This window comes from Mauremys mutica, chromosome 9 (assembly GCF_020497125.1).
Source record: "Mauremys mutica isolate MM-2020 ecotype Southern chromosome 9, ASM2049712v1, whole genome shotgun sequence".
NCBI lineage: Eukaryota > Metazoa > Chordata > Testudines > Geoemydidae > Mauremys > Mauremys mutica.
The window spans coordinates 41773275-41797449 of NC_059080.1; the positions used below are offsets into that span (position 1 = coordinate 41773275).

At 47.9% G+C, this 24175-nt stretch overlaps 1 protein-coding gene across 4 annotated transcripts in view; it reads right to left on the bottom strand.

Moving 5' to 3' along the window:
- Positions 1-24175, bottom strand: part of ARHGAP36 (Rho GTPase activating protein 36) — a 67364-nt gene that overhangs the window by 9611 nt on the left and 33578 nt on the right. For all 4 annotated transcript variants that reach the window (XM_045029195.1, XM_045029196.1, XM_045029193.1 and 1 more), the window contains 4 exons: positions 21779-21834; positions 17982-18132; positions 8564-8712; positions 6380-6556 (listed from right to left, as the gene is read on the bottom strand). In XM_045029195.1, coding sequence (XP_044885130.1) covers positions 6380-6556; positions 8564-8712; positions 17982-18132; positions 21779-21834 — 533 coding nt within the window. The remainder of the gene's footprint in view (positions 1-6379; positions 6557-8563; positions 8713-17981; positions 18133-21778; positions 21835-24175) is intronic.

The following is a 24175-nucleotide window of genomic DNA, read 5'->3' on the forward strand; positions in this document are numbered from 1 at the left end:
ACTTGTAAATGTTCCTTTTGCTAAGAGGGTTTACTGTTTGCTGTAACTTTGAACCTAAGGCTAGAGGGGGTTCCTCTGGGCTCTATGAATCTGATTACCCTGTAAAGTTATTTTCCATCCCGATTTTATAGAGATGATTTTTACCTTTCTTTCTTTCTTTCTTTCTTTAATTAAAAGTCTTCTTTTTAAGAACCTGAGTGATTTTTCCTTGTTTTAAGATCCAAGGGGGTTGGATCTGCACTCACCAGGAATTGGTGAGGGGGAAAGGAGAGGGAATGGTTAATTTCTCCTTGTTTTAAGATACAAGGGTTTGGATCTGTGTTCACCAGGAACTTGGTGGAGAAGTCTCTCAAGGCTACTGGGAGGGAGATAGTCTGGGGGGAAGGTAGACAGAGTTTCCCAAATAACTCTTAAAGGATTTGGGTGGTGGCAGTAAAACCAGATCTAAGCTGGTAATTAAGCTTAGAGGTTCTCATGCAGGTCCCTACATCTGTACCCTAGAGTTCAGAGTGGGGAAGGAACCTTGACACAAGCCCATGAGAACATGGCCAAAAGGGTACTATTTAGTGACGTAGACCTCAATGAATCATCACAGCAGGTTCCTGAACATGTACATAGAGTACGAGACAAAGTGCATGATACTAGAATTATTAAAAATGGGCTGAGACTGGAACTGTTTTCCCACAGCACAACATTAATGGGGTCTTCATCGCTGCTTTTGCCATGGCCCATGAAGCCATCCCCAGATTACATACCTTGTGGCACTGCAGATTCACTTATATGCACAGCTAGTGTGGGCTGCTGAAAGTCAAGTGGAGATGGCTGAGCTGTAACAGTTCAGGGACTCATGTGGTGATTGATACATCTTCCTATTGTATCATATGTGTTAAAACAAAGGTGAGTTGGAGTCAGGAGCCAACCACACTTGATGCAGTTGATGAGCAGCAAAAAGACAAGCCATGTCCCCTAAGACTTATTTCTAACTGCCAGAGCCTGTGTTTAGCATGCAGCCCAATTAGAAACACTGTGTGCACTCGGGAACTGGGGATGGAGCATACTGATCACTGAGATACAGGTACAAGTTACCTCCAGTTGCTATTACAGCTCATTGCTTGTTGTGGGTTTTTCCTTATGTATTAGATGCAACCTTTTTTACATTTTCCCCTTGATTTGATGTTTAAGAGGAGGAAACTGATGGGTGGGCTCATACTTTTGCTATGTAGATACCTTTCCCCTGCCTAGCCTGGTCATGTCCCTGCATACCATGTTTCATCATCTAGTCATTGGCCGGCCTTTAAGCTGAACTGACCTTGGTTCTGCTTGGATTATTTTCTTTGTCATCCTTTCATTTGTTTGTCTTCTGCAGTGTCCTCCCCATCATAATTTTGTCAATTGTAGCCAATCCTGTACCTTGATTTCACTTCCTACTCTCCTTGTAACTTCTTCATTTGTCTTTAAATTGTTCCACCTTACACCCGCCATCTTTCAAAGAACTCATCTCAACTGCCTCCAGCTTTCTGATGTCTGTTTTATTTAATGATGCTGCTTCCAGACCAGTGAGTAACCCTGACAGCACTTTGGAACCAAACAGAATGTTTTCATCAATCCATAAATTTCATCAGTTCAGCACATGTAGCTAAGGCACATTGCCTTTTAACTTCATCCTTGATGGAACCCTTGGCGGAGTGACCAAGCTTCCTCAATACACATAGCATTCTACTTGTTCTGCAACATCACCACTGCTACCTTTCAACACTTTATCTATTACCCCTTTTCCAAGGAACAACCACTTCATCTTCTTGGCATTTATTGTACGTCCACAAGGACTACAACAATTTTCCAAGGGAGCAAAGAGTATTATCATTAATTCAAATGTGTCTGCCACTTGTACAATGTCATCTGGATAAGCAAAAGATTCTAGATCCTCCAATGTCATACCCTCCCACTCATATAACATTCTTACCATGCAGTTAAAGAACATGATGAAAAGCAGTGGTGATTCCATGCCCCCTTGTCTTACACCAAACTTTGACTTAAACCAGCTTCTTAATTCTTATAGCACTACAGGACTCTTTGTACCGAACATTTATAATTGCAATTATCTTATCTGGAACACCATATGATTTTGCTACTTTCCATAATGCTTCCCTCCAAACCAAATCAAATGCCTTCGTATGATTGATGTCCTCTTCACCCAGAGATATATTTTCTGAATAGACTTTATTATACAAACCCAAACACATAGGGCTGCATATCTTGGAGATGCCAATTGTTTTCCCTGTCCCCATGCAGAAGTGGAATGCCTTTGGAATAGGTGTGAGTAAGCTAGAGAGCAGGCGACAGCTCCACATGTATTATTGACCTGCATCACTGGGCGGGTGATACAGGCACATGTGCAGAAGCTAGTTGCTATGACAGTTGTGTTGTCATCTCCTTTGAGCCTTTAGGTAGTTTCCTCTGACCCTGTCTGTCCTCATGGGTCAGCTCTTTCTTGGTCCTGAAATAGTCTATCATACCGTATTTTTCCATGTATAAGACGCCCCCATGTATAAGACGCCCCCACTTTTCTAACCCCAAATTCAGGTTTTTGTTTTTTTTTCTCCCCTGCTTTGCCGCTCCGGCCATGCCCCAGGTTTGTTTGTTTTCTTTTCTTTTCCCTCCAGCCGCACTGCAGCTGTCCCCCCCGACTTTGCTGCTCAGGCCCAGGAAGAGGACGTGGAGGTAGAGGTAGAGGGAAGGAGGAGGGCCATGCGCCCGGCTGGTCTCCAGCGGCAGCCCTGCCCGGCTCCTGCCGTGTCCCTCCCCGGCCGCGCGACTCCTGCCGCCCGGCTCCCCGGCTCTCCCGGTCCCCAGCCGCCCGGCTCTCCCGGTCCCCAGCCGCCCGGCTCCCCGCGTCCACAGTCGCCGCAGTACCCGGACCGCACTACCGGAGCCGGGCAGCCGGGGAGGCGGGGAGCCGGGGAGCCGCCTGGCTCCCCGTGTCCCCGGCTCCCCCGGTCCCCAGCCGCCCGGCTCCCCGTGTCCCCGGCTCCCCCGGTCCCCAGCCGCCCGGCTCCCCGCGTCCCCAGCCGCCGCAGTGCCCGGACCGCACTACCGGAGCCGGGCAGCCGGGGACGCGGGGAGCCGGGGAGCCGGGCGGCTGGGGAGCCGGGGAGCGGGCGGCTGGGGAGCCGCCAGGCTCCCCAGCCGCCCGGCTCCCCGGCTCTCCAGCCGCCCGGCTCCCCGCGTCCCCGGCCGCCCGGCTCCCCGGCTGCCCGGCTCCGGTAGTGCGGTCCGGGCACTGCGGCGGCCGCAACCCCACCTACCCGGATGCCCGGCTCCGGACACTGCCCGGCCCCGCACTCCCAGCTCCAGCCGCGGATGGATTGTAGCGCCACCAGCCACATGCAGGCAGCGCGGTAAGGGGGCAGGGAGGGGGTGTTGGAGAGAGGGCAGGGGAGTTCCGGGGTGGGGGGGGTGGATAGGGGTTGGGGGGGGTCAGAGGGCAGGGAACAGGAGGCTTACTTCCGTGTATAAGACTACCCTCAATTTTTAGGCTAAGGATTTTAGGAAAAAGTATAGTCTTATACACGGAAAAATACGGTAAGTTCTTTCTTTGTGCCTGAATCTGTCCTGTCTTTCAAAAGCAGTCCTGATTTTCTCACTGAGGTGGAACATTTGGTCAGAGTTGTTTCATGTCACTCTGCAGAGCCTGGAAATGATCTTCACCGATTTTCATCGTTTTCATAGAATTTAAGGCCAGAAGGGACCATTAGATCATCTAGTCTGCCCTCCTGTATATCACAGGCCATCAAATTTCACCCAAATGTGAGATACCCAGGTGATCCCAGTAGGTGATTTACACCCCATATTGCAAAGGAAAGTGGGGGAAAAAACAAGGTCCCTGTCTCTCTGACCTGGTGGGAAGTTTCTTCCCAAATAGAAACTTGGCCATCAGTTTGACCCTGAGCATGTGAGCAAGGCACACCAGCCAAACACTTAGAAAGAGAATTCTCTGTACCAGCTCAGAGCACTGCTCCACCCTGTCTGGTGTCTCAGCTGCAGCTGTGGAGAATGTTTGATGCTTCAGAGGAAGGTAAAAAAAAACCAAACCCCAGAACAGGTCTGGCCAATTGTGCAGTGGGGGTGTGTACAGGGAGAAATTCTGGGATGACTTTCTGGCCTGTGCCTGCAGGAACTCAGACTAATGGCCATAAGGGTCCCTTCTGGCCTATCTGTGAATGGGGATAGTGCAAATCCCTCTCCCAGGGAGCTGGCATGGCTTGGCAGGGCAGTGCAATGGGGCTGAACCCTTGGTCCTGCCACTCCTCTCCCGCATCCAGGTGATTGGTCTCAGAAAGTGGTAAGAGGTGAGCAGTTCCTGGTCACAGAGCTTGCTAACATTCAGTGGGGGTGTTTTGGTTGGCTAGCTCCCAATACTAAAGAATGGGGAGAGGCCAATGCTCCAGGTCAGCCTGATTGACAGGGCGGGCAGGCTAATCAGGGAGTAAGGAGGCCAGGGTGCGTCCCGTCCTCCATGTGAGTTGGAATTGCCTGGATCAGACAGAATGGGGCCGAGCCAGAGGGGCCAGAAAAGTAGCCCGGGAAACAGGTCAGAGCTGGGTAGGGTCACCAGATGTCCCAATAAAATCGGGACTGTCCCGATATTTAACCCTTTGTCCCGCATCCCGATCAATGTACGATCAGGATGCGGTTTGTCCCAATATTCAGGTAAGGAAGTGAGTGGGAGGGGAAGTGCTGACCCTGTGGGTGCTCCGGTGCTGGAGCACCCATGGGAAAAAATTGCAGCCAACGTCCCCCCCTCCTCGCCTCCTTCACCCCCTCTCCCTCCAGCGCGCCGCATCCTCGCTCCTCCCCCCCTCCAGCACTTCCTGCCGCCTAACAGCTGTTTGGTGGAACTTAGCACTTTCCAGGAGGGAGGAGGGAGGAGTGGGGACATGGTGTGCTCAGGGGAGGAGGCGGAGAAGAGGCAGGGCAGGGGCTGGGACTTGGGGGAAGGGGGTGGAATGGGGGCGGGGCGAGGGCGGTGCAGGGACGGAAAGAGGTGGGGGTGGGTGAGTGGCAGGCGAGCAAGCGGGCAGGTAGGCAAGCAGTGGGTGGGGGGACTGAGGAGGGATGCAGCAAGCCAGCATCAGGCCAGGGGATGAGGAAGGGCGTGGGGAGGGGGCGGGACCTGGGGCAGAGTGGGGATGGAGCCTGGGAGGAACGGGGGTGGACTATGGGCGGGGCTGATGGCACATATTTCAGTGTGGTGATCTGTTCACCCTAGAGCTGGGAGCAGAATCACGGAAGCAGCCCACAGAGCAGACCCTGTGCTGGGAGCAGGGCTGCAGCCACATAGCCAGAGGGGCCAGAGAAGCGTCCCGGGGGCTGGAGGCAGAGCTGCAGCAGCCGTGCTGAGGCAAGGTGGAGCCGGAGCTAGAACAGTGGAGCTGGAGCAGTCTGAAGCCGGGTGCGGTGAGCAACTGGGGCCAGCCGAGGAGGGACCCTGGACAACGGGCCCAGCACAGAAAGACACCCCCAGCCAAGGGTCCTTGCAGGCCAGACTGGGAGGGGGATCTTAACCCGACGGGGGGCTGATGCTGGGAAGAAGGGTCCCACCACCCAAAGCCCGGAGCTGTGTGGCCACCACCAGAGCAAGTGTCCAACCCGCAGCATCCCTGCAGCATAGCCAGGGCCTGAGAAGGAGGCCTGGGACCTACAAGTAACAGACTGTGAACGGCCCTGACATTGCAGAGACACTGTTTGTAATGTTCCCTGCCACAGAGCGGAGTGATGTGTTTTCCTTTAATCTTTCCCATTTTTCCTTATTCTTTTTTCAATTAATTGTTGATTAAATAACTTATATTTGCTTTAAATTGTATGAAATGATCAGTGGGTCAGGGAGGTGCCCAGTGCAGAGAAAGCATCTTGGAGTGGGGACACCCTAGTCCCTGTCCTAGGTGACCACAGCAGGGTTGGAGGCCGAGGACCCCAGGAATCCTGGGCCCAGCCTTGTCGGGTTACGAGGATTCTGCCAGACAGGAGAGTGCAAGGGGAGTCCTCAAGGGCAGGGAGACCTCTGGGTAAAGGAAGTGGGAGCGAGGACTCAGATCCATCCACTAGCCCATTTCACCGGGGTGGTGCAGAAGCTAGGAAAGTTCCCCACAATAGTGGGACCATTCTCCCGCTTACATAATGAACAAATCAAGTCTCTGAGGCCAGTTACAAAGCTCCCTACTAAGAAGGCAGGCTGTGGTCGCTGCACCGCTCCACTGCCATCAGGGGCGGCACACCTGAGGGAGGTCCGCCAAAGCCGCCCCTGACTGCCATGACAGGAGACTGCAAAGAGAAGGGTAAGATTAGGAAATGTGTTCATTGTAAATGCCTCCTTCCCTACCATGAACAAGGCTTCATAGTTCTCAATTAAACTCTGGAGCACGAGGATGATAGAAGCGCTGTTTTCGATTTCCACGGCATGGGCACTGGGGTCTCTCTCCAGAAGCTTCTCTCTTTGCAGCAGGTTGGGGCCAAAAATTGTAGCCAAATTTGAGGCTGTCATTTTATTTCCAGGAATCTAACAACCAAACACAAAAATTAGTTTCAGATATCGACCCAGTAACACAACTCGCTCCAGGTGCTCTCCCTTGCCCCATGACTGAGGCGAAAGGAAGGCTGCTGAGTACCACTTCCCAGGAGAAGAACAGGGTTTGTTCTTAGCACAGTGAGATGCTCCTTCTCCACCCTACTCTCTGCTACCCTGTAAGCAAAGACTCTATCTGCCATTGTGCTTCTACTAGATCAGCAAGCAGGCCAAGGAGAATTTTTTGAGCTGGCTTGCAGTGTCTGAAAGCTCCCTCCCTCCCACCTTCTGTAAACATCAGTCCGACCTTTCTACCTGTCCCACATGCTGGGATCTCAGTTTCACAGCTCAAATAATAAAGTAACAAATAACATTTCCATAGCCCGTTCCATCCCAAGCCACTCTACAGCAGTGGTCCCCAACCTTTTCGTCTGGCGGGCACCAGACAAAGGACCGTGGCGGCGGTCGAGCATCCGCCAAAATGCCACCGAATTTCGGTGGCATTTCGGCGGCGACGCCTCTCGATGATGCCACTTGTCAGCGGCAAGCAGCATCATCGAGAGATGTCGCCACCAAAATGCCACCAAATTTCGGTGACATTTCGGCGGATGCTTGACCGCCGGCCAGGATGTGGGCACATTTAGATGCCCCCACGGGCACCATGGAGCCCACGGGCACCGCGTTGGGGACCCCTGCTCTACAGTCTATATACAAGAACAACTTCACCCGCCATCTCTGAAGTGGAACATGACAGTTGTTAAACAATACACAGAAACAGTATAGAACACTTCAGGACAGGAAGTAGACAATGTCATATAATATGTATTATGCTCAATTGTAGCTGCACAGGCAATTTAAGGATGCTGCAGGTAATTCATCTTGCCTACAGCCTCTAAATGGAAATTTAGCCAGGATACCAGGGATACTTTCCCAATTCTTGCATGGGATCTTTAAATGACCACAGATGGTCAGGACTTCAGTTGTATATCTCATCTGGCACAAAGCACCTCCTGCAGCTACCTCAGTGCTGTGCTGTCAAGTGGCTCTGTGCTGACACAGCAGGAAGGGTGCTCCTGCCTAGTCACTAACACCAAATGCTACTTTGTGTAGGTTTTTCTGGGAATTTTTAACCCAACCTTATTTAGCTTGCTAGATCTGACAGGCTCACAGCACAAGGTGGTATGGCTGGAGGAACACCGAGGAACTGGGATGGCTCAGGTTGTTTTCAGTATGGGGGGAGTCCAGATTTCCATGTTTAGCTTAACCATTTAGAACTATCCCTGAAACTGACTGTTTTCAAACCCCCTAGTCCTTGAGCAATGTGAACAGGACTCCTGCAGAAGAAGGACTGCAGAGTGCTGGGTGCAGAATAATTAACCAGAGCCCTTCAGTTTTGACATATATTGCCAGCCAGTATACAGTGCAGGAAACCAGAGGTATAGAAGTACAAGAGTAATGCCTTTTGAGGCCATGGCATAATGTGGGAAGGATGTAGCTTATATGGGATCCCATCACAACACAAAGCCACTATTCAGAAAACATGGGAAATCCTTTTAGAACACTTCGTACTCTGATGCTACATAATCTGGAAAAGTAAAGAGGCACAGATCACTGGCAAGCAACTGCCACTGTCCTTCCTATGTTACCATCCCTACAGAAGATGTCAGGGCAGTTCACAGTCTGTTCCTTGTAGGTCCCAGGGCTCCTTCTCAGGCCCTAGCTGTGCTGCAGGGGTGCTGCAGGTTGGACACTTGTGGGAGAGCGATAACTCAGTGGTTTGAGCTATTGGCCTACTAAACCCAGGGTTGTGAGCTCAGCCCTTGAGGGAGCCATTTAGGGATCTGGGGCAAAAATCTGTCAGGGACAGTACTTGGGCCTGCTGTGAAGGCAGGGGACTGGACTCAATGACCTTTCTAGGTCCCTTCCAGTTCTATGAGATAGGTATATCTCCATATAATAAGATACATACAGTCTCAGTGCACAAGCATTTGAAGCCAGTACCTTTTGTCTCTCTGGACCTGTGGAATCCTGGGCATGCTGTGCCACCTTGTTCAGGAACTGCAATAGCTGGTACAGGGTGTCACTGTTACAGGGAGGTAGGAGGTACACCAGCAGCTGCAGCATGGAGAGCTGGGCCATGTGTTCCATGACTATTCAGAGAAAAATGAGCAATTCAAGAGACCAGCGACTGACAAAACAGCCTGAATGTTCCAGACATTTCACTCTCACATCAGATTTCCTAAGCAGCCAAACAAGCAGCATATCTGTTGTTTACCAGTTTAGTAACAGGAACCCAGGCTTTCCCATAGACAGGTGATCCCATAACTGCCCCCTGCAGGGTTTCATGCACCTTCCTGTTAGAGACAGGAGACTGGGCTGGATCCAGTCTGTCAATTTCTCTCTTCTTCTGTGCCTAAGCAAGCAGTCTGGGGGTGAGAATCCTGCGGTTCTGAGGACCATCATTCTCAGCAGGACGATTCCCACAACTGAAAAGTCGTATTGCCAGTGCAGTCCCTTATTGCCTCCACTAAGATTAATATGAACTATCCCATATTGTGAGCTCCTCTTCCCTCTCCACACAGTATCTGTGCCAGTAACAAGCATTTTTAACACCAGAAATAACCTGTCTGTCTAACTTTCCACCCATCCCTTCTATACACCCACTTCAGCTGGGCTCCAACCACCTCACGGCCAAGCAGCCATAGCTCCTAACTTTCTGATTGGTCAAGCGAGCTCATTTAAACAACCTGCATTTTAATACAGCCAAATTTCAGGCCATACAGCTAGGCACAAGGAACGTAGGTCACACTTACAGGAGGAGGGACTGTGTCCTGGAAAGTGGCGACTCTGAAAATGACTCAGGGATCATGGTGGAGAACCAACTAACCATGAGCTCCAGTGCAATGCAGTGGCTAAGAGGGCTAATATGAAACTTAGCTTTATAAATATGGGCATATCAAACAGGAGTAGCTCTATATGCAGCACTGGTGAGACCGATTCTGGACACTGCATCCAGTTCTGGTGTCCAGGCTTCAAAAAGGATGTTGCAAAATTGGAAAGGTTCAGAAAAGGACCACAAGAAAGATCTGAGATCTGGACAAGCCTCACAGCGAGAGACTAAAGAACCTCAATCTATTTGGTTTATTTATCATAGCAAAAAGTCCAGAGGCAACTTGATCATTGTCTGTAAGTAGTTACAATGGGAGAAGATTTCTGACAGAAGAGAGCTCTTCAATCTAGCAGACCAAGGCAGAAAAAGATCCAACAGCTGAAAGCTGAAACTAGATAAATTCAGGCTAGAGATAATCTTTTAACCATTAAGGCAATTAACCATTGGAACAACTTCACTAGGGATGTGGTGTATTCTCCATCCCTTGGAGTCTTTGAATAAAGATTCATTGTCTCCTTCTAAAAAATATATGGTACTCTAGCTCAACTACCAGATATGGGCTTGATGTAGGAATCACTGGATGGATTTATTTGGCCTATGTGATGGTCCCTTTGGGCCTTAAAATATATGCATTGATGATGTCAGTGACACTACTTATATGCTTAAAGTTATGTATATGCTTAAATATTTGTTAGATCAGGCCCAAAGGGTCTGATCCAGACCCCATAAAAGTCAATGGTAAAATCAGTGATTTCAATGGGAGTAGGATCAGGCTTGTAGCCTTTAGGGAAGACTGTTGGTGCAGAATGGGAGGAACCAACATTACGGGCTCTATAAGTCTGCACAGAGGAGTTTTCTGCTCCTTTCTTTTTTGTTCTCTCAGCAACACGTTGTTTTGTCTTTTGCAGCTTTTTTTGGTCAATAATTTTTTTCTTTTCCAACCTTTCATCCATGCCTGTGATGGTGCTTATTCCAGCCAGCTAGTGGTCTGGTGACTCAGGCAGCTAATTCTTCTATGACACTTCAAAGATTTTTAATGATGGCTTGAATTTCACCTTTTATAGACCTTATCTTCAGTAAGTGTCTTTTGCATCTTCTTCGATGTACAGGCTGTTTTCTCGGGGTTAAACTCAATATTGGAGAAGACAGATATATCTTCCTGCAGCTTATTTTATCTGACATTTAAGAAGACCCTGTTGCCTTCTTTTGCCTTTTTTCCCCTCCTCTTTTTTAAGAGGAAACATTATGCCTTCTGCTGTTCTGCTGCACTTCTGATCTGGAGATCAATACTCGTCTGTTCCATTTATTCTTGAATGTAACGCCTTTGTAAATAACATAGCAAGAAGGGAGAAACTGCTCTCTGTGTCTTTACAGGGCTGCCTGGTGTCACAGGATGCTCACTCCTCTCCAGGTCTTTCATTTACCATAGAACTTGTAAAATGCCATGTATTTTTGAGAGACAGTCATCTTTTCTTCCTCCTTTCCCTTCCCAGGAGCTCTGGGGAAAGAGACCATGAGTTTTAGTGTCTGCTGTGCCACTAACTGTTAGGATTTCGGTGTGTTTCACAATCCTCATTAGCCAAGGCTTCATGCCCCTACCTTAGTTATGCATTTTACATTTATTCAATAATTTGTTTTCACTTAAAATCGTCTAAACCAAAAAGATTAAAAAGCTAATAAGATATTAGGATGCATATGGGATGGGATGGTGAGTAATATGCAGAATATTAGAATGCCTCTATATAGGGTGGCCTCATTTGCATATTGCATGCAGTATCGGTCACCTGTGTCCATAAGATGCTTGCAAAATTAAGATCAAGTGTCTCAAAAACTCTCAGTTGAAGAGAGGCTGAAAAGATTTGGATTGTTACCTTAGAAAGGCAATGAATCAAAGGGTACATGATAAAAGTATATAAAATACTCACTGGTCTAGATACAGCAGGTTGGGAAATTTGCCTGTGTCACAAAACCAGACCAAGGGGACAATAATGAAAATGAAGGCTGGAAAATTAAAAACCACTAAAAGGACAGACTTTGTCACACATGTGATTAAACTGTGGAACTCGCTGCCACAGGAAGTCACTGAGGCCAAAATTTAACATGATTAAAAAAGAAGTGAACATTTGTATGGACAACAGGAATATCAAGAGTTACCATAATTAATGTCAACAAGTTTTGGAAGGAAAATTAAATCTCATGCTTCAGAGTTTAACCCAATCTCTTACTATTAGGGATCAAAATGAGAGCTCCATGGGGCAGATTATCTCACATCTGCCTACTCCAGGGTCCTTACACCTTCCTCTGTAGCAGCAGGTGGTTGGTCTCTGTCAGAGACAGGATACTGAATGAGATGGATTAGTCAGGCAGTTCCTATGTTGCTAAAGTAGGTACGTTTCTAGCCTTTGTGGCTGTAAAGAAAACCTGGAAAATGTGACCTGAATGGAGGCAAAATGCTCAGAGACCAGAAGGCAAAGGAAAACCAATAGTCAATATTGTTTAGAAATCTTCTGATTTTTAAGACAAACTCATGATTTTTGAGTTCTTGGGGTTGGTGATTCAGTGGGGGTGCAGGTGTCAGAGTCTGTCCAAATGGGCCCAATATAGTCAGAGGGCCTTTGCCACCACAATAGCTAGGACCCAACAAAATTCACGGTCCATTTTGGTCAATTTCATGGCCATAAGATTTTAAAAATTGTAAATGTAATGATTTCAGCTATTTAAATCTGAAATTTCACAGTTCTGTAATTTTAGGGGTCCTGACCCATAAAGGAGTTGTGGGGGGGCAAGCAAAGTTATTGTAGTGGGGGGGTTGCAGTACTGCTACCCTTACTTCTGCGCTGCTGGTTGTGGTGCCTTCAGAGATGGAGAGCGGCAGCTGCTGGCCGGGATCCCAGCTCTGAAGACAGAGCCACACCACCAGCAGCAGCACAGAAGTAAAGATGGCACGACTTAAATGCTATGCTGCAGCCCAGATACCAACAGCCAGTGTACATGCATACAGGTCACACTGCCTCTGCCCAGTTCCTGTTTGCAGAGTGACTCCAACACTCTCAGATTTCCCCCAGCCAGTCTCCCTGCAGTGTCCAGGCCTCTCCTGAAAGTAATTAGGTTTGCTGCTCCTTTAATGAGACAGAAACAGCAGCTTGTTATCATGAGTCATGACAGTCACTTCAGTTCAATCAAAGCACGGACTTGTCTTTGGTAAGAAGTCAAACATTTATTCAATTAAAAGGAGAGTGGATTTAAGTGAGTTCAAGTACAAGGGATAAGGATTGAAAGGGTTACAAACAGAAGTAAAAATACACTTTCTAATGGCTCAGCCCCAGCGTAACAAGCTACAGTCTTTGTTCCAGGTGGTTTCCTCACCAGTCTTCCCTTTCCAGCCATGGCTGAGTAGCTGTTAGGCTCCCCAGAGTGCAAGGTGCTGGTTTTCCTGGTCTCCTCAGGTGGAGGATAATGTAGGGGTTCTCTGCCTCTCTCGGTAGAGCCCAATAAACCTTTGCGAAGTCTCTTTCTCCAAGTTCATTGACCCTGCTTCCAGAGGCAGGCAGGCTTCTTGGGGGTGCAGTCCCCATCCCCCACTGAGTGCGTTAAGTGATGCCTTTCTTTCACTTGCTCTTCTTTGGCTTTGTTTACCTGAAATGAACATGTGCTTTCCTTTGTCTTTTGTCCCACCTTGCTCAATTTCCATGGGAGGCACATACAAGCTGGATCCCTATTTCTTTGTCTGGAAAGAACCCGTTTATCAACTCCCCAATGACCTGCCTGCTTTAGTTTTCCAATGACATGTTACATGACACCTTTTAGAGACTTGCTGGCATCCTTTCATCTGTGAGAGACGGTGGGAATTGCAGCCTATGATGTATGGTATTTTAGAGACAGGTTATAGCAATAGTGAGTTGGGGTACACTGAGCAGGTCAGGCCAGTTGCAGCTTACTGCTAGACACCAGGAAGCCCCTTGCCTTCTGGCAGAGGGAGGCTCTTACAGTCACAGGGAGACTTTTAGACACCATATTCCGCAGTCCCTGCCTGACTCCCAGTGTAACTTAGAGCAGCCTCAGGTCTGCTGTAGCTACCACTCTACTTCCTGTGACCTGCTTGCAGGCCTTGGGAAGCAGAGAGTACTAGTAGCACAGAGCACTCTGGTCACATCCTGACATTGGCCTAGTCCCCATCCTGTGCTGGGGGCTGGGAGAAGGGCTCGAGAAGGATCTCAGTGTGAAGAAGGCTGTTTCTCCCTACTCCGGGGGCTTTCGCATTGCCAAAATTGAATGGCAAGGCTTTAGGAGGAGTGAGTCATGCCTCCATGCAGATGGGCTCGAAGCGAAGATACATGTGCAGCAGCAGAACTGGAGCAATGCCCCAGCAATCAGAGACATGCGACTGACAGTAACTGCAGGTTATAACCTCCCATGGAAGAGGGAATGACTGAACTTGGAGCAAAATGTCACCAGAGTGTAAGCAAAACCATTTTGCTGTGGTAGCCACAGCAGTAGGCTGTATGAGCATTAAAGGTGAGGCAAGGCTCTGATCAGTGCAGAGCATCCTTCACCCGCAGAGCAGGGTGACAGTAAGAGCTGAGAATCAGTGTGCAAGTATTTCTATCTCCAGATGCCCAGTTGCTCCACCCTGCCAGTGGGGCGCTTCAGTCGCATGTAGACCAATGGGAGGGGAGCAATAGGACATGTGCCCAGAATTGTGGGGGGGGTGTTTGTGGGGAATTGGGGAAATAAGGGATTGTGGTTCCCTGTTAAAGGGGGCAGGTTGTCTGCAATGTGTGCCCCAGAGAGGGCTGAGGTAAAGGGAATGTTGATTGGAGCTGGTCAGAACTCAGAATTTCTATTCCATGGGAAATTCTACACTTCAAAAAGGCTTTTGTTCCAAATTAGAACGAAAACTAGAAATGTCTATAAAAGCAGCAAAAAAATCCTGTGGCACCTTATAGACTAACAGACGTTTTGCAGACTTGCATCCGACGAAGTGGGTATTCACCCACGAAAGCTCATGCTGCAAAACGTCTGTTAGTCTATAAGGTGCCACAGGATTCTTTGCTGCTTTTACAGATCCAGACAAACACGGCTACCCCTCTGATACTAGAAATGTCTATGTTTCCTGAGGAACAGAAATTCCTGGACGATGTCTTGTGAAAAACCCAAAATGTTGCACTTCAATTATTCCAAACAAAGTTCAGCATCTGGTTGCCCCAACTCTGGGAGATGCTCTGGGCTGCCCCTAGGGAGTTGCAGACCACCTAGGAGCCCTTGGAGTGGGGGGAAGCCTGAAGAGTCCCCTGCCATGGAGCAGGGACCTAGAAGTCTGAGAGTCCCAGCTTGAGCTCCCAGGGTTGCCAAGGCTTCCAGACACCTGGCTGCAGGGCTCCCTATCTTGTGCTGGGCCCCAAGCACTTCCAGGCTCCCTGTTCTAGTGGAGAACCTAGAAGCCCCAAAAGCCCCTGGGAACTCCAGCTGGGGCTCTCCAGGCTTCTAGATTCCTTGCTCCATGGGATGGGATTCTCCAGGCTGCCTCACTAATCAAGAGACTCCCGGGCTGCCCTGACCTCCTGGGAGTACACGGGCTTCTACATGCGGGAGGGACTCTCTACATGTGTCTAGAGGGGGTTGGTAACAGATGTCAGGAGCCTGTGCCCAGAGGGCCTGCTTCTATGATGGTGTGGGGCCTGGCTCAGACAGCAGCAGCAATACTTCCAGCTCCAGGACTCCTTTATGGTTTCCAAAGTGTGGGTGGGTGAGTGGGTTGTTTGGTTGGTTGGTTGGTTTCAGTACTGACCCCTCCCCCACACCCATTTGGATGCTCAGATGTTTCTTTGGTGCAAATTCAACCAGGATCTATAATGGCAGCACATTAGCACAACAATCATGTAAGGGGGTATCTGGTGACATCATGACCTTATGACCCAGCTTAGCAGGGTTCCATACAGTGGCAAAAGAAGTGCCTCTTTCCCCTGTATTTGGGATGTAATCTGGTTAAGCTTATTAAATTCCTGGTCAGTAAAACTAGCCCCAGTATGAGGATATGCTCCAGCTGAGGAAGCAAAGAGGGGGAAAATCATTGCTAACTCCCCTGCAGATAGAAGCTGAAGACTCAGGGTACATATACATTGGAGCTGGTATATGGGATAAATTTGCAGTGTGTCCGGGGTGGGAGAGGCAACAACTTGGGCTAGCTGCCCAAGTACGTACCCAGGTGGTCAGGTGTGATTGTACGCAGGTGGCTAGCCCTTGCGACTGCCCATGCTGCCGTGGATACACTGCTATTTTTAGGTGCTACCTTGAGCAGACCTAGCAGGGGTATGTCTATGCAAGCTGGGAATCACACCGCCCAGCACAAAGGTAGCTTTAGCCGGAGCATGGGTGATCCTGTTCTTTCTCCATACCTCCCTGCCACAGACAACCTTTGTTGCAGTGATCAGCATGTGGAGCAATGACTCCTCCTTCTTTAGCTATGTGATTTGGGCTATTGGTAGGGCCCTATCAAATTCGCGGCCATGAAAAACACATCACGGACCATGAGATCTGGTCTCCCCCCATGAAATCTGATCTTTTGTGTGCTTTCACCCTATACTATATAGATTTCACAGGGGAGAGACTAGTGTTTCTCCAATTGGGGGTCCTGACCCAAAAGGGAGTTGCAGGGAGGTCACAAGATTATTTTAGGGGAGTCACAGTATTATCACCCTTACTTCTGCGCTGCCTTCAGATCTGGGTGGCCAGAGAGCGACAGCTGTTGGCTGGGCACCCAGCTTTGAAGGCAGCACAGCCAGCAGCAGCGCACAAGCAAGGGCAAAAATACCATACCATGCCACCCTTACTCCTGCGCTGCTGCCTTCTGAGCTGGGCAGCTGAAGAGTGGCGGCTGCTGACTGAGGGCCCAACTCTACAGGCAGCAGTGCAGAAGTAAGGTGGCAACTTCACTGCTCTGGGTTGGACCCCAAAACATCACAACCCCTTTCTACTCACTTGCTCCCTGCCTCAAGTGCAGGGACAAATTGAGAATCAAGCCCTGTGTCTCCTTAAATGCTTCTCTATGTGTATCCCAGCTTCACAGCTCTAGCCAGGGCATGCAAACTGTGTTTCTGCACTCCTGAATTCACCCATGCACTGCTTTCTCAGGCAACTCATCTCAGATCACATTATCCTGGGATAGAGCCAGCTCCCCGGTTTCTGCACAGCCCCACAGTGCTAGAGTAAAGTTCACAAAGGTTTCTCCAGATAGTCATTATCTGCTGCTGAAATGGGATGTGCTTCTGTAGTGCAATGAAATGTCCTAGAAGCATCATTACTGTTTCCTTGACACAACCAAACGAGAGGTTGGAAAACTTTTCTCCAGGCTTCCTGCACTTTCTGCAATGCAGCAGTTCTCAGATATATCTCACAGGCTATCAGCCAATGGGACGAGGTTTTTGGTAACTCGTTTTCCTGGCAACATTGCTACAGTAGGACATGGAGGAAGGGGATTTGAAAACCCCCTCTTCCCCATATTCATCATTTTCATCAGTATCATGCAGGCAACATCTGTACAAAAATGCTTGGTTCCTTCAGCCATCAAAAGAGTCACCTCCTAACGGCTGCTCATTTACCTTGCAGCCAGCACGTTAGTTGAGATTTCCAAAGCCAGAGAGAGGAGGTGACTGCCAAAGCCCCATTACTTCTAATGGGAACTGGTCACCCAAATACCATAGATAGCTGCTGACATCTCTTTAGCTTATTGCTCAGGAAACCAGAAGATGTCAAGAAGCCACTGTAAGATTGCAGATCTGGTTGTGTACGAGCTGTATAGAGAGGGACTCTCACCTCCCTACTTCTCAAGGAGGTGTCTCTGCATGGGCACCTCCAAATTAAAATGACCTTTAGAAATGTCATACTGCAGTGCAAAGCCATGACTCATTTGCCATGCCTTGGTCTCATCCAGCACCAGTGAATAACAGGGGGTGCTGCTAGTCAGCGCTGAGATGCATTGGCAAAGCCATATGGGAGTGGGAGAGCTGGAATAGCAGGATTGGGAAGGGCATGGGGGTTCCAGGACTAAAATAACATGGTCAGGGGAGAGCTGTGGCTGTGGACTGAGGTGCCAGTGACAGAGCTGTGTGGAGGAATTTGCACAAGTGCTGTCTGAATTACAGGTGCACATGATATTATTTGTCAAGTTATGGAGTTTAAAGCCAGAAGGGACCATGAGATTGTCTAGCCCAGTGGTTCTCAAGCTATTTACCATTGTGGGCCACATATGCAGCTCTCTGTGTTATGTGGGCCGCATCCACACAATATACGCTACCTGTATGGCCCTGAGGCTGTCACATGGGCTGCCGCTGTGTACTGATTGGGCCGCAAGTGGATTGAGAACCACTGATCTAGTCTGACCTACTCCAGCTACTCCTGTATTGAGCCCAGTAACTAGCCGATCACTTTAATAAGAACTACATTGATTTACAGATTTCTTCTTTAAAAAAGAAACTCAAGCCCTTAGTCCCCAGTCTAGTGAAGTGGGGTGCTGGGATTCTGGCTACTTACAGGCTGTACTGACGAAGGCTGAGTAGAGTTCCTTGGGAATCAGGGAATCAGGCATGTCCCGGAAAAACTCTTTGAGCAGAGCTGCCACATCGTGGACACAATAACTCTCATCCAAGAAAACATCAAATCCCTGGTCGAATTCTTCCCGCAGCTTAAATAATGGGAAAAAGAGAAAAAGAAAGAGGAAAAAGGCAAGAAGCAATCAGTCACTCCTCCATCTAGCAGTCTGGGGCCCATCCCCATGAAGGCTGTGGGCATGCATTTCCCACTGTAGTGAAGGGGATTGGAGTGTGTTCAGTTCGCAGAATGATTAATAGATTTTAAGGTAAGAAGGGACCTTTATGGTCATCTAGTTTGACTTCCTGTGTAATGCAGGCCAAAGCTGCTGGTTGGACTAGAGAATACCTTTTGGAAAGACACCCATTGTGATTTGAAAATGACAAGTGATGGAGAATTAACCACATCTCTATGGAAATTGCTCCAGTGGTTAATTACCCCACTTAAAATGGGCCCTTTTTTCTAGTCTGAACTAATTGGCTCAATTGGATCTTGATCTGCTTTTGTCTGCTATTATTAAAGATCCCTTTGCTGTTAGAATCTTCTCCCCATGCAGAGACTTCTAGACTATGATCAAGTCAGCTTTTAACCTTCTCTTTGATACACTAAATAGATTGACCATTTTAAGTTGCTTGCTCTAAGGCAGATTGTCCAGCCAGCAAATTATTTCTGGTTCTTTCCAATTTTTTCAATATCTTTTTTTTAAACTGTGAATACAAGAACCAGATGGTTTGTCAGTGGTGATCTTACACATTGACTTGCTTATATATACACAAGGATCACGTTCAGCCTCTTAACCACAAAAATGCACTGGGAACTAATGTTCAGCTGTCTATCCACCAAGACCACCAAGTCCTCTTCTGAGCCACTGCTTTCCGGGATGTAACCCCCCCATTCTGTATGTGTGATGCACATTCTTTGGCACTAAATGTATGACCTTGCATTTGGCTGTATTAATACACATATTGTTCAAATGAGGCCAGTTTACCAAGCAATCCAGATCAGTCTGTACAACTGCCCTGTACCCATTTTTACCACTCCATCAATTTCTGTCACCTGCTAAATTTATCAGCAATGATTTTATGTATTCTTCCGGATCACTGATAAAGATATTAAATAGTATCAGGCCGAGAACAGATCCTTGCAGGACCCCACTAGTAACACCCCCACTGAATGCTGATTCCCCATTTACAATTACTTTCTGAGATCAGTTAACCAGTTTTTAATACACTTAACATGGGCTGCAATGATTTTGTAGGGTACTGGGGTTTTTTAAAACATAATTTTACGTGGCACTAACTCAAATGCCTTACTGAAGTCCAAGTATATGGTGTAAACACAGTTTCCCTTATCAACCAAACTTGCTATTTCATCAAAGCACATCAAGTTCACTTGACAGGATCTATTTTCACAGAATCATGTGGATTACTAAAATAACAATGCTACCATTCTTTAATTCTTTATTGATGGCATCCTGTATCAGCCATTTCACTGGTTTGCCCAGGCTAACCAGCCGATAGTTATACCTGGGTCCCCAATATTCCAAGTCTTGTTAATTATCAATATTATGGCTCAAACAACTCCCAGCCAATTCTTTTAAAACCCTTAGGTAAGATATCTGATCCTGCAGATTTAAAAATGTTTATGTTCAGTAGTAGCTGTTTAACCTCCAGTCTAGATAATGTTGGAATAGAAAATATTTGTATGTATATGACTGTAAATACAGAACAGAAATATCTCTTGAATACTTCCTTTTCTGCATCATTATCGACAATTTTACCATCCCTATGTATAACATTACTAGGATTTCTTTTTTTCCTGAAGTATTTAAAGAATTCCTTTTTAATTGTCATTCATTCTACTGGCCAGACATTTTTCACTTATGATAGCAGAGGGGGTCTATGTAGCAAAGGCAGAACAAATTCTAATAGCTTGAAGTTGAAGCTAGACGAATTCACAATGAGGAACATACTCTTAATAATGAAGATAATTAATCTCTGAAACATCTTACATAGTGATATGGTGGATGCTCTATCACTTGAAATCTGTAAGGGTTGGATGTCTTTCTAAAAGATAGGCTCTAGCTCAACTAACAGCTATAGGCTTGATGTGGAATCACTGGGTAAAATTCTCTGGGCTGTGTTATGCAGAAAGTCAGACTATATGATTAGAGTGGTCCCTTCTAGCCTTAATATCTATGAATTGGTTCCAAGAAATAATACAATAAAGCGAGGGGTGGAAGAACATAGTAGGGGTGATGTCTCTGGCCCCAATAAATCACCTTTGGCCCACATATCAGAAGAAAGACTAGCTGGGGTTCACCTTACATAGGGGAATTGCCAGCTGGCATGGAGCCAGCTATACCAACTCTTCACAGTCCCACCCAGAGTAGAGGGCATGATGGAGGCATGGCCACAGCACATAGCAATCCAGTTGTTATGAGCCAAAGTAAGTTAGAGTAGCCCCAAGGCATCTCTAAGTTATGGCAAGGGCCAAATCAGCCCCCAGTTGCCTCCAGGATAGCTCAGCTGGACCCAAGGATCTAGGCCTGTGTTTCCCTCTGAGCCCTTGTTACTGGTTTCCTAGGCCAAGCCTCTGCACTGCATTTTCTGCTCCTGCAGGACTATGTCAATGTAATTTTAGACTCAGGTATTCCAAGCCCTACTTTATTCTCTACCCCTCACCAGGGCTGCCCAGAGGATTCAGGGGGCCTGGAGTCTTCAGCAGCGGGGGGCCCCTGCTGCTGAATTGCCGCCGAAGACCCAGCACTTTGGCGGCGGGTCCCGGGGCGGAAGGACCCCCCACCGTGGGTCTTTGGGGCACTTCGGCGGTGGGTCCCAGAGCAGAAGGACCCCCCGCCACCGAATTGCCATCAAAGACCCGGAGCAGAAGAAGCTCCGGGGGCCCAGGACCCGTGAGAGTTTTCCAGGGCCCCCAGAGCGAGTGAAGGACCCCGCTCCAAGGCCCTTAAAAAACTCTCGTGGGGGCCCCTGCGGGGCCTGGGGCAAATTGCCCCATTTGCCCCCCGTCTGGGCGGCCCTGCCCCTCACATATACTCTGGCTTCCTTCTCCTCTGCTTTCTGATCTTCTCAAGTGTCTAAGCTTTAGTCTCGTCTCCTCCCTTCATTGTCTTGTACTCATCCCTCCTTCGCTGGGCCATACCCCACTTTCTTCCTCTCTCCTTCCCATGTGCTCGCCCTTACCCTGTTCTCTCTCCCCCACTCCTCAGCTCCATTCTCTCTTCCTTCTGCACATACTTCTCGTGGGCACAGGGCACAGAGACTGCAGGGGCAGCTGCCCTGGACACACAGGGGACAGACTCACTCCAGCTTCTTACTCTGTTTCCTATATTGTGTTTTCTTTCCTCGCCTTGCCTGCCTCTTCCCAACTGCCTCCCAGCAATGCTCTCTGTACAGCACCAGCCATACTGATTTTTTACTTGCCTGTGTGATAGAGAAGAGATACAGTATAACTGGCTCAGGGAAGCATCTTCTAGCCCTGGCAGATCCTTCAGGGGGATTCCTGATCCTGCCACATGGGGAGACCATTTTTTTGCTGTGCACACAAGCCAGAATAAAATGTGTTACAGCACACGGGGCTCACAGCTCTGGATACAGCCACATTTAAATCTGGTTCTTGTTGTAGAGTAGGCAAGTCTGTGTTCCCATCTCCCATTCTCCCTCTAGGTCCCTGTGGCACTTGTCACCTATACAGATGGTTTGGTGACTTGGGCACTCTACCTGCTGAACTCTTTTCTTAGAGCTTCCAACACGGAAAATGCCCACGGTCTGGAGTCCTGAAAGAAAAATGGGTTTGTAAACAGCTCTGTATTCAAATGAATTTCTTTACTTGTCCACAGCCCTGACTTGTCTGTGCCATGTGGAACACTGGGCTCTTTACCTTTAGCTACAAGAGAAGACATTGCTTCACTCTGTTAACTCACGAAGAATAGGTAAATGAAAGGCTTCTCCCTGTGCTGTCCTACAATCTGCCACCTCCATGCAACCCCATCCTTCGTCCCTAGGGTATCATCTGCAATTAATTAACCACTCCCTGAATCTCCTGGGTCCCTGGCCTCCAGCCTGTGCTACTTCCTCTATTATCTGAGTGCCAGGGGTGGCACAGCCCAGACTCAAACTGAGTTTGGGGACAAAGATTGGTTTTGAGAGTAGCTCTAGAGTTGTCTTCGGCAGGTGGAACTGAAGTTATGTCTACATTACAGGCGTTAGAGCCGCAGAGCTACAATGCTGCAGCTGTGCTACTGTAGCACAATAGTGTAGATGTTTCCTACAGTGACAGAAGACGGTTTTCCATCAATATAAGTAATCCACCTCTCTGAGCAGCAGTAGCCAGGTTGACCTGGCTTCATCTACACCAGAGGCTAGGTTGGCTTACTACGGAGCTATGGGGTGTGACATTTTCACACCCCTGAGCAGATGTAACTAGGTTGATGTAATTTTTAACACCTGAGCTGTGTTGCAAAGGTGACTTGACAGAGATTTGAAAATTGGGGGTTAGTGACTCAGTTTCTCTTGGCTATGCAAGTGAGACCAAATGTACCCCTGTATTCACACCTACACACTATTGTAATAATGTTTGTGTAATTTATGCCTTGTAAGATATCATCTGAAAACCCATAATCTGCTGCTCTGTATTGTCCTGCTAAAATATGTGTGGCAACATTGTATGTAAAGTTATGCAATTCCTGGTATAGTGAAATTGACACAAGTTCCAAACCCCATAGTCCTGCCCAAACAGAAGTTGGCAAACAGGTCTGTCCTAAACAAAGGAATGTGTGCTCTGCATACATTGCACTTAAGCCATAAACAGAACCATCAAGCAGCAAGGAAAGACAAAGGAAGTTCAAACAGATGAAAAAAGCAGCGGTGAACATCCTTCCACATCAACTCTTTGACTCCTGGTTCTCAGCTGGAAATGAACTGAAACTATAAATGTGAGAGACAAACACCACAAGACATCCCCTCCCTGTCCTGAAGCAACAAAGGAAGCAGCTGTTGGACTCTGAGGGAGAGGTCCTGACCTAGAGAGTCTGGTCAGTAAGACTGCTGAAAGCATGTGGTGAGAAAAACTTTGCTTTGATTCTAATGTAGTTAAAAGTGACAAAGAGTCCTGTGGCACCTTATAGACTAACAGATGTATTAGTCTATGAGGTGCCACAGAACTCTTTGTCACTTTTTACAGATCCAGGCTAACACGGCTACCCCTCTGATAATGTAGTTAAGTTAGGTATTAATAAATGTCTTATCTTTATTTTTCTTGTAGCCATTTCTGACTTTTATGCCTCCTATATGCCTACTTGTACTCACTTAAAATCTCTCTCTTTGTAGTTAATAAACTTGTTTTATTGTTTTATCTAATCCACTGTGTTTAAACTGAAGTGTCTGGGCATCTCCACATGCAGTGACAAGTTATGTGGATATTATTCTCTTAAAGAACATAGGAACGGCCATACTGGGTCAAACCAAAGGTCCATCCAGCCCAGTATCCTGTCTACTGGTGCCCCAGAGGGAGTGAACCTAACAGGTAATGATCAAGTGATCTCTCTCCTGCCATCCATCTCCACCCTCTGACAAACAGAGGCTAGGGACACCATTCCTTACCCATCCTGGGTAATAGCCATTAATGGACTTAACCTCCAAGTTAAGGAATAATGGATTTAATATTAACGTATTTAATATAACTTGTCCTGTCCAAGAGAGGGTTGGGCAGTACAGGACATACATTTCTATGGGAAAAAATCTAAGACTGGGGGTGTGTTGGGATCACCCTGCAATGTAACCAAAGCTGGTGAGAGCCAGAGTGTAACGCAAGTGAGGCTGGCAGGCTGCCGTTACCCACAGACATTCAGATGTGGCTTGCATGCTGGAGGCTGTTTGTGAGGGACCCAGAAGGGAGCTACTTCAACAAGACATTGTAAGGCACCCATGGTTGCAGGGCAGGGATGACACGGCTGCTCGTTAGTCTGGATTGTCACAAAGTGTCCCCTGTTGATCAATGAATGCAGCAATCTTGGGGGCTAGAGAAACCTCAAACAGCATCAGAGACTCGGGAAAGGTCTTGGTTTGGATCCACCAAAGGGGTGAAGATTTGTGGGACGACTCTGAGCCAGTTTGTCC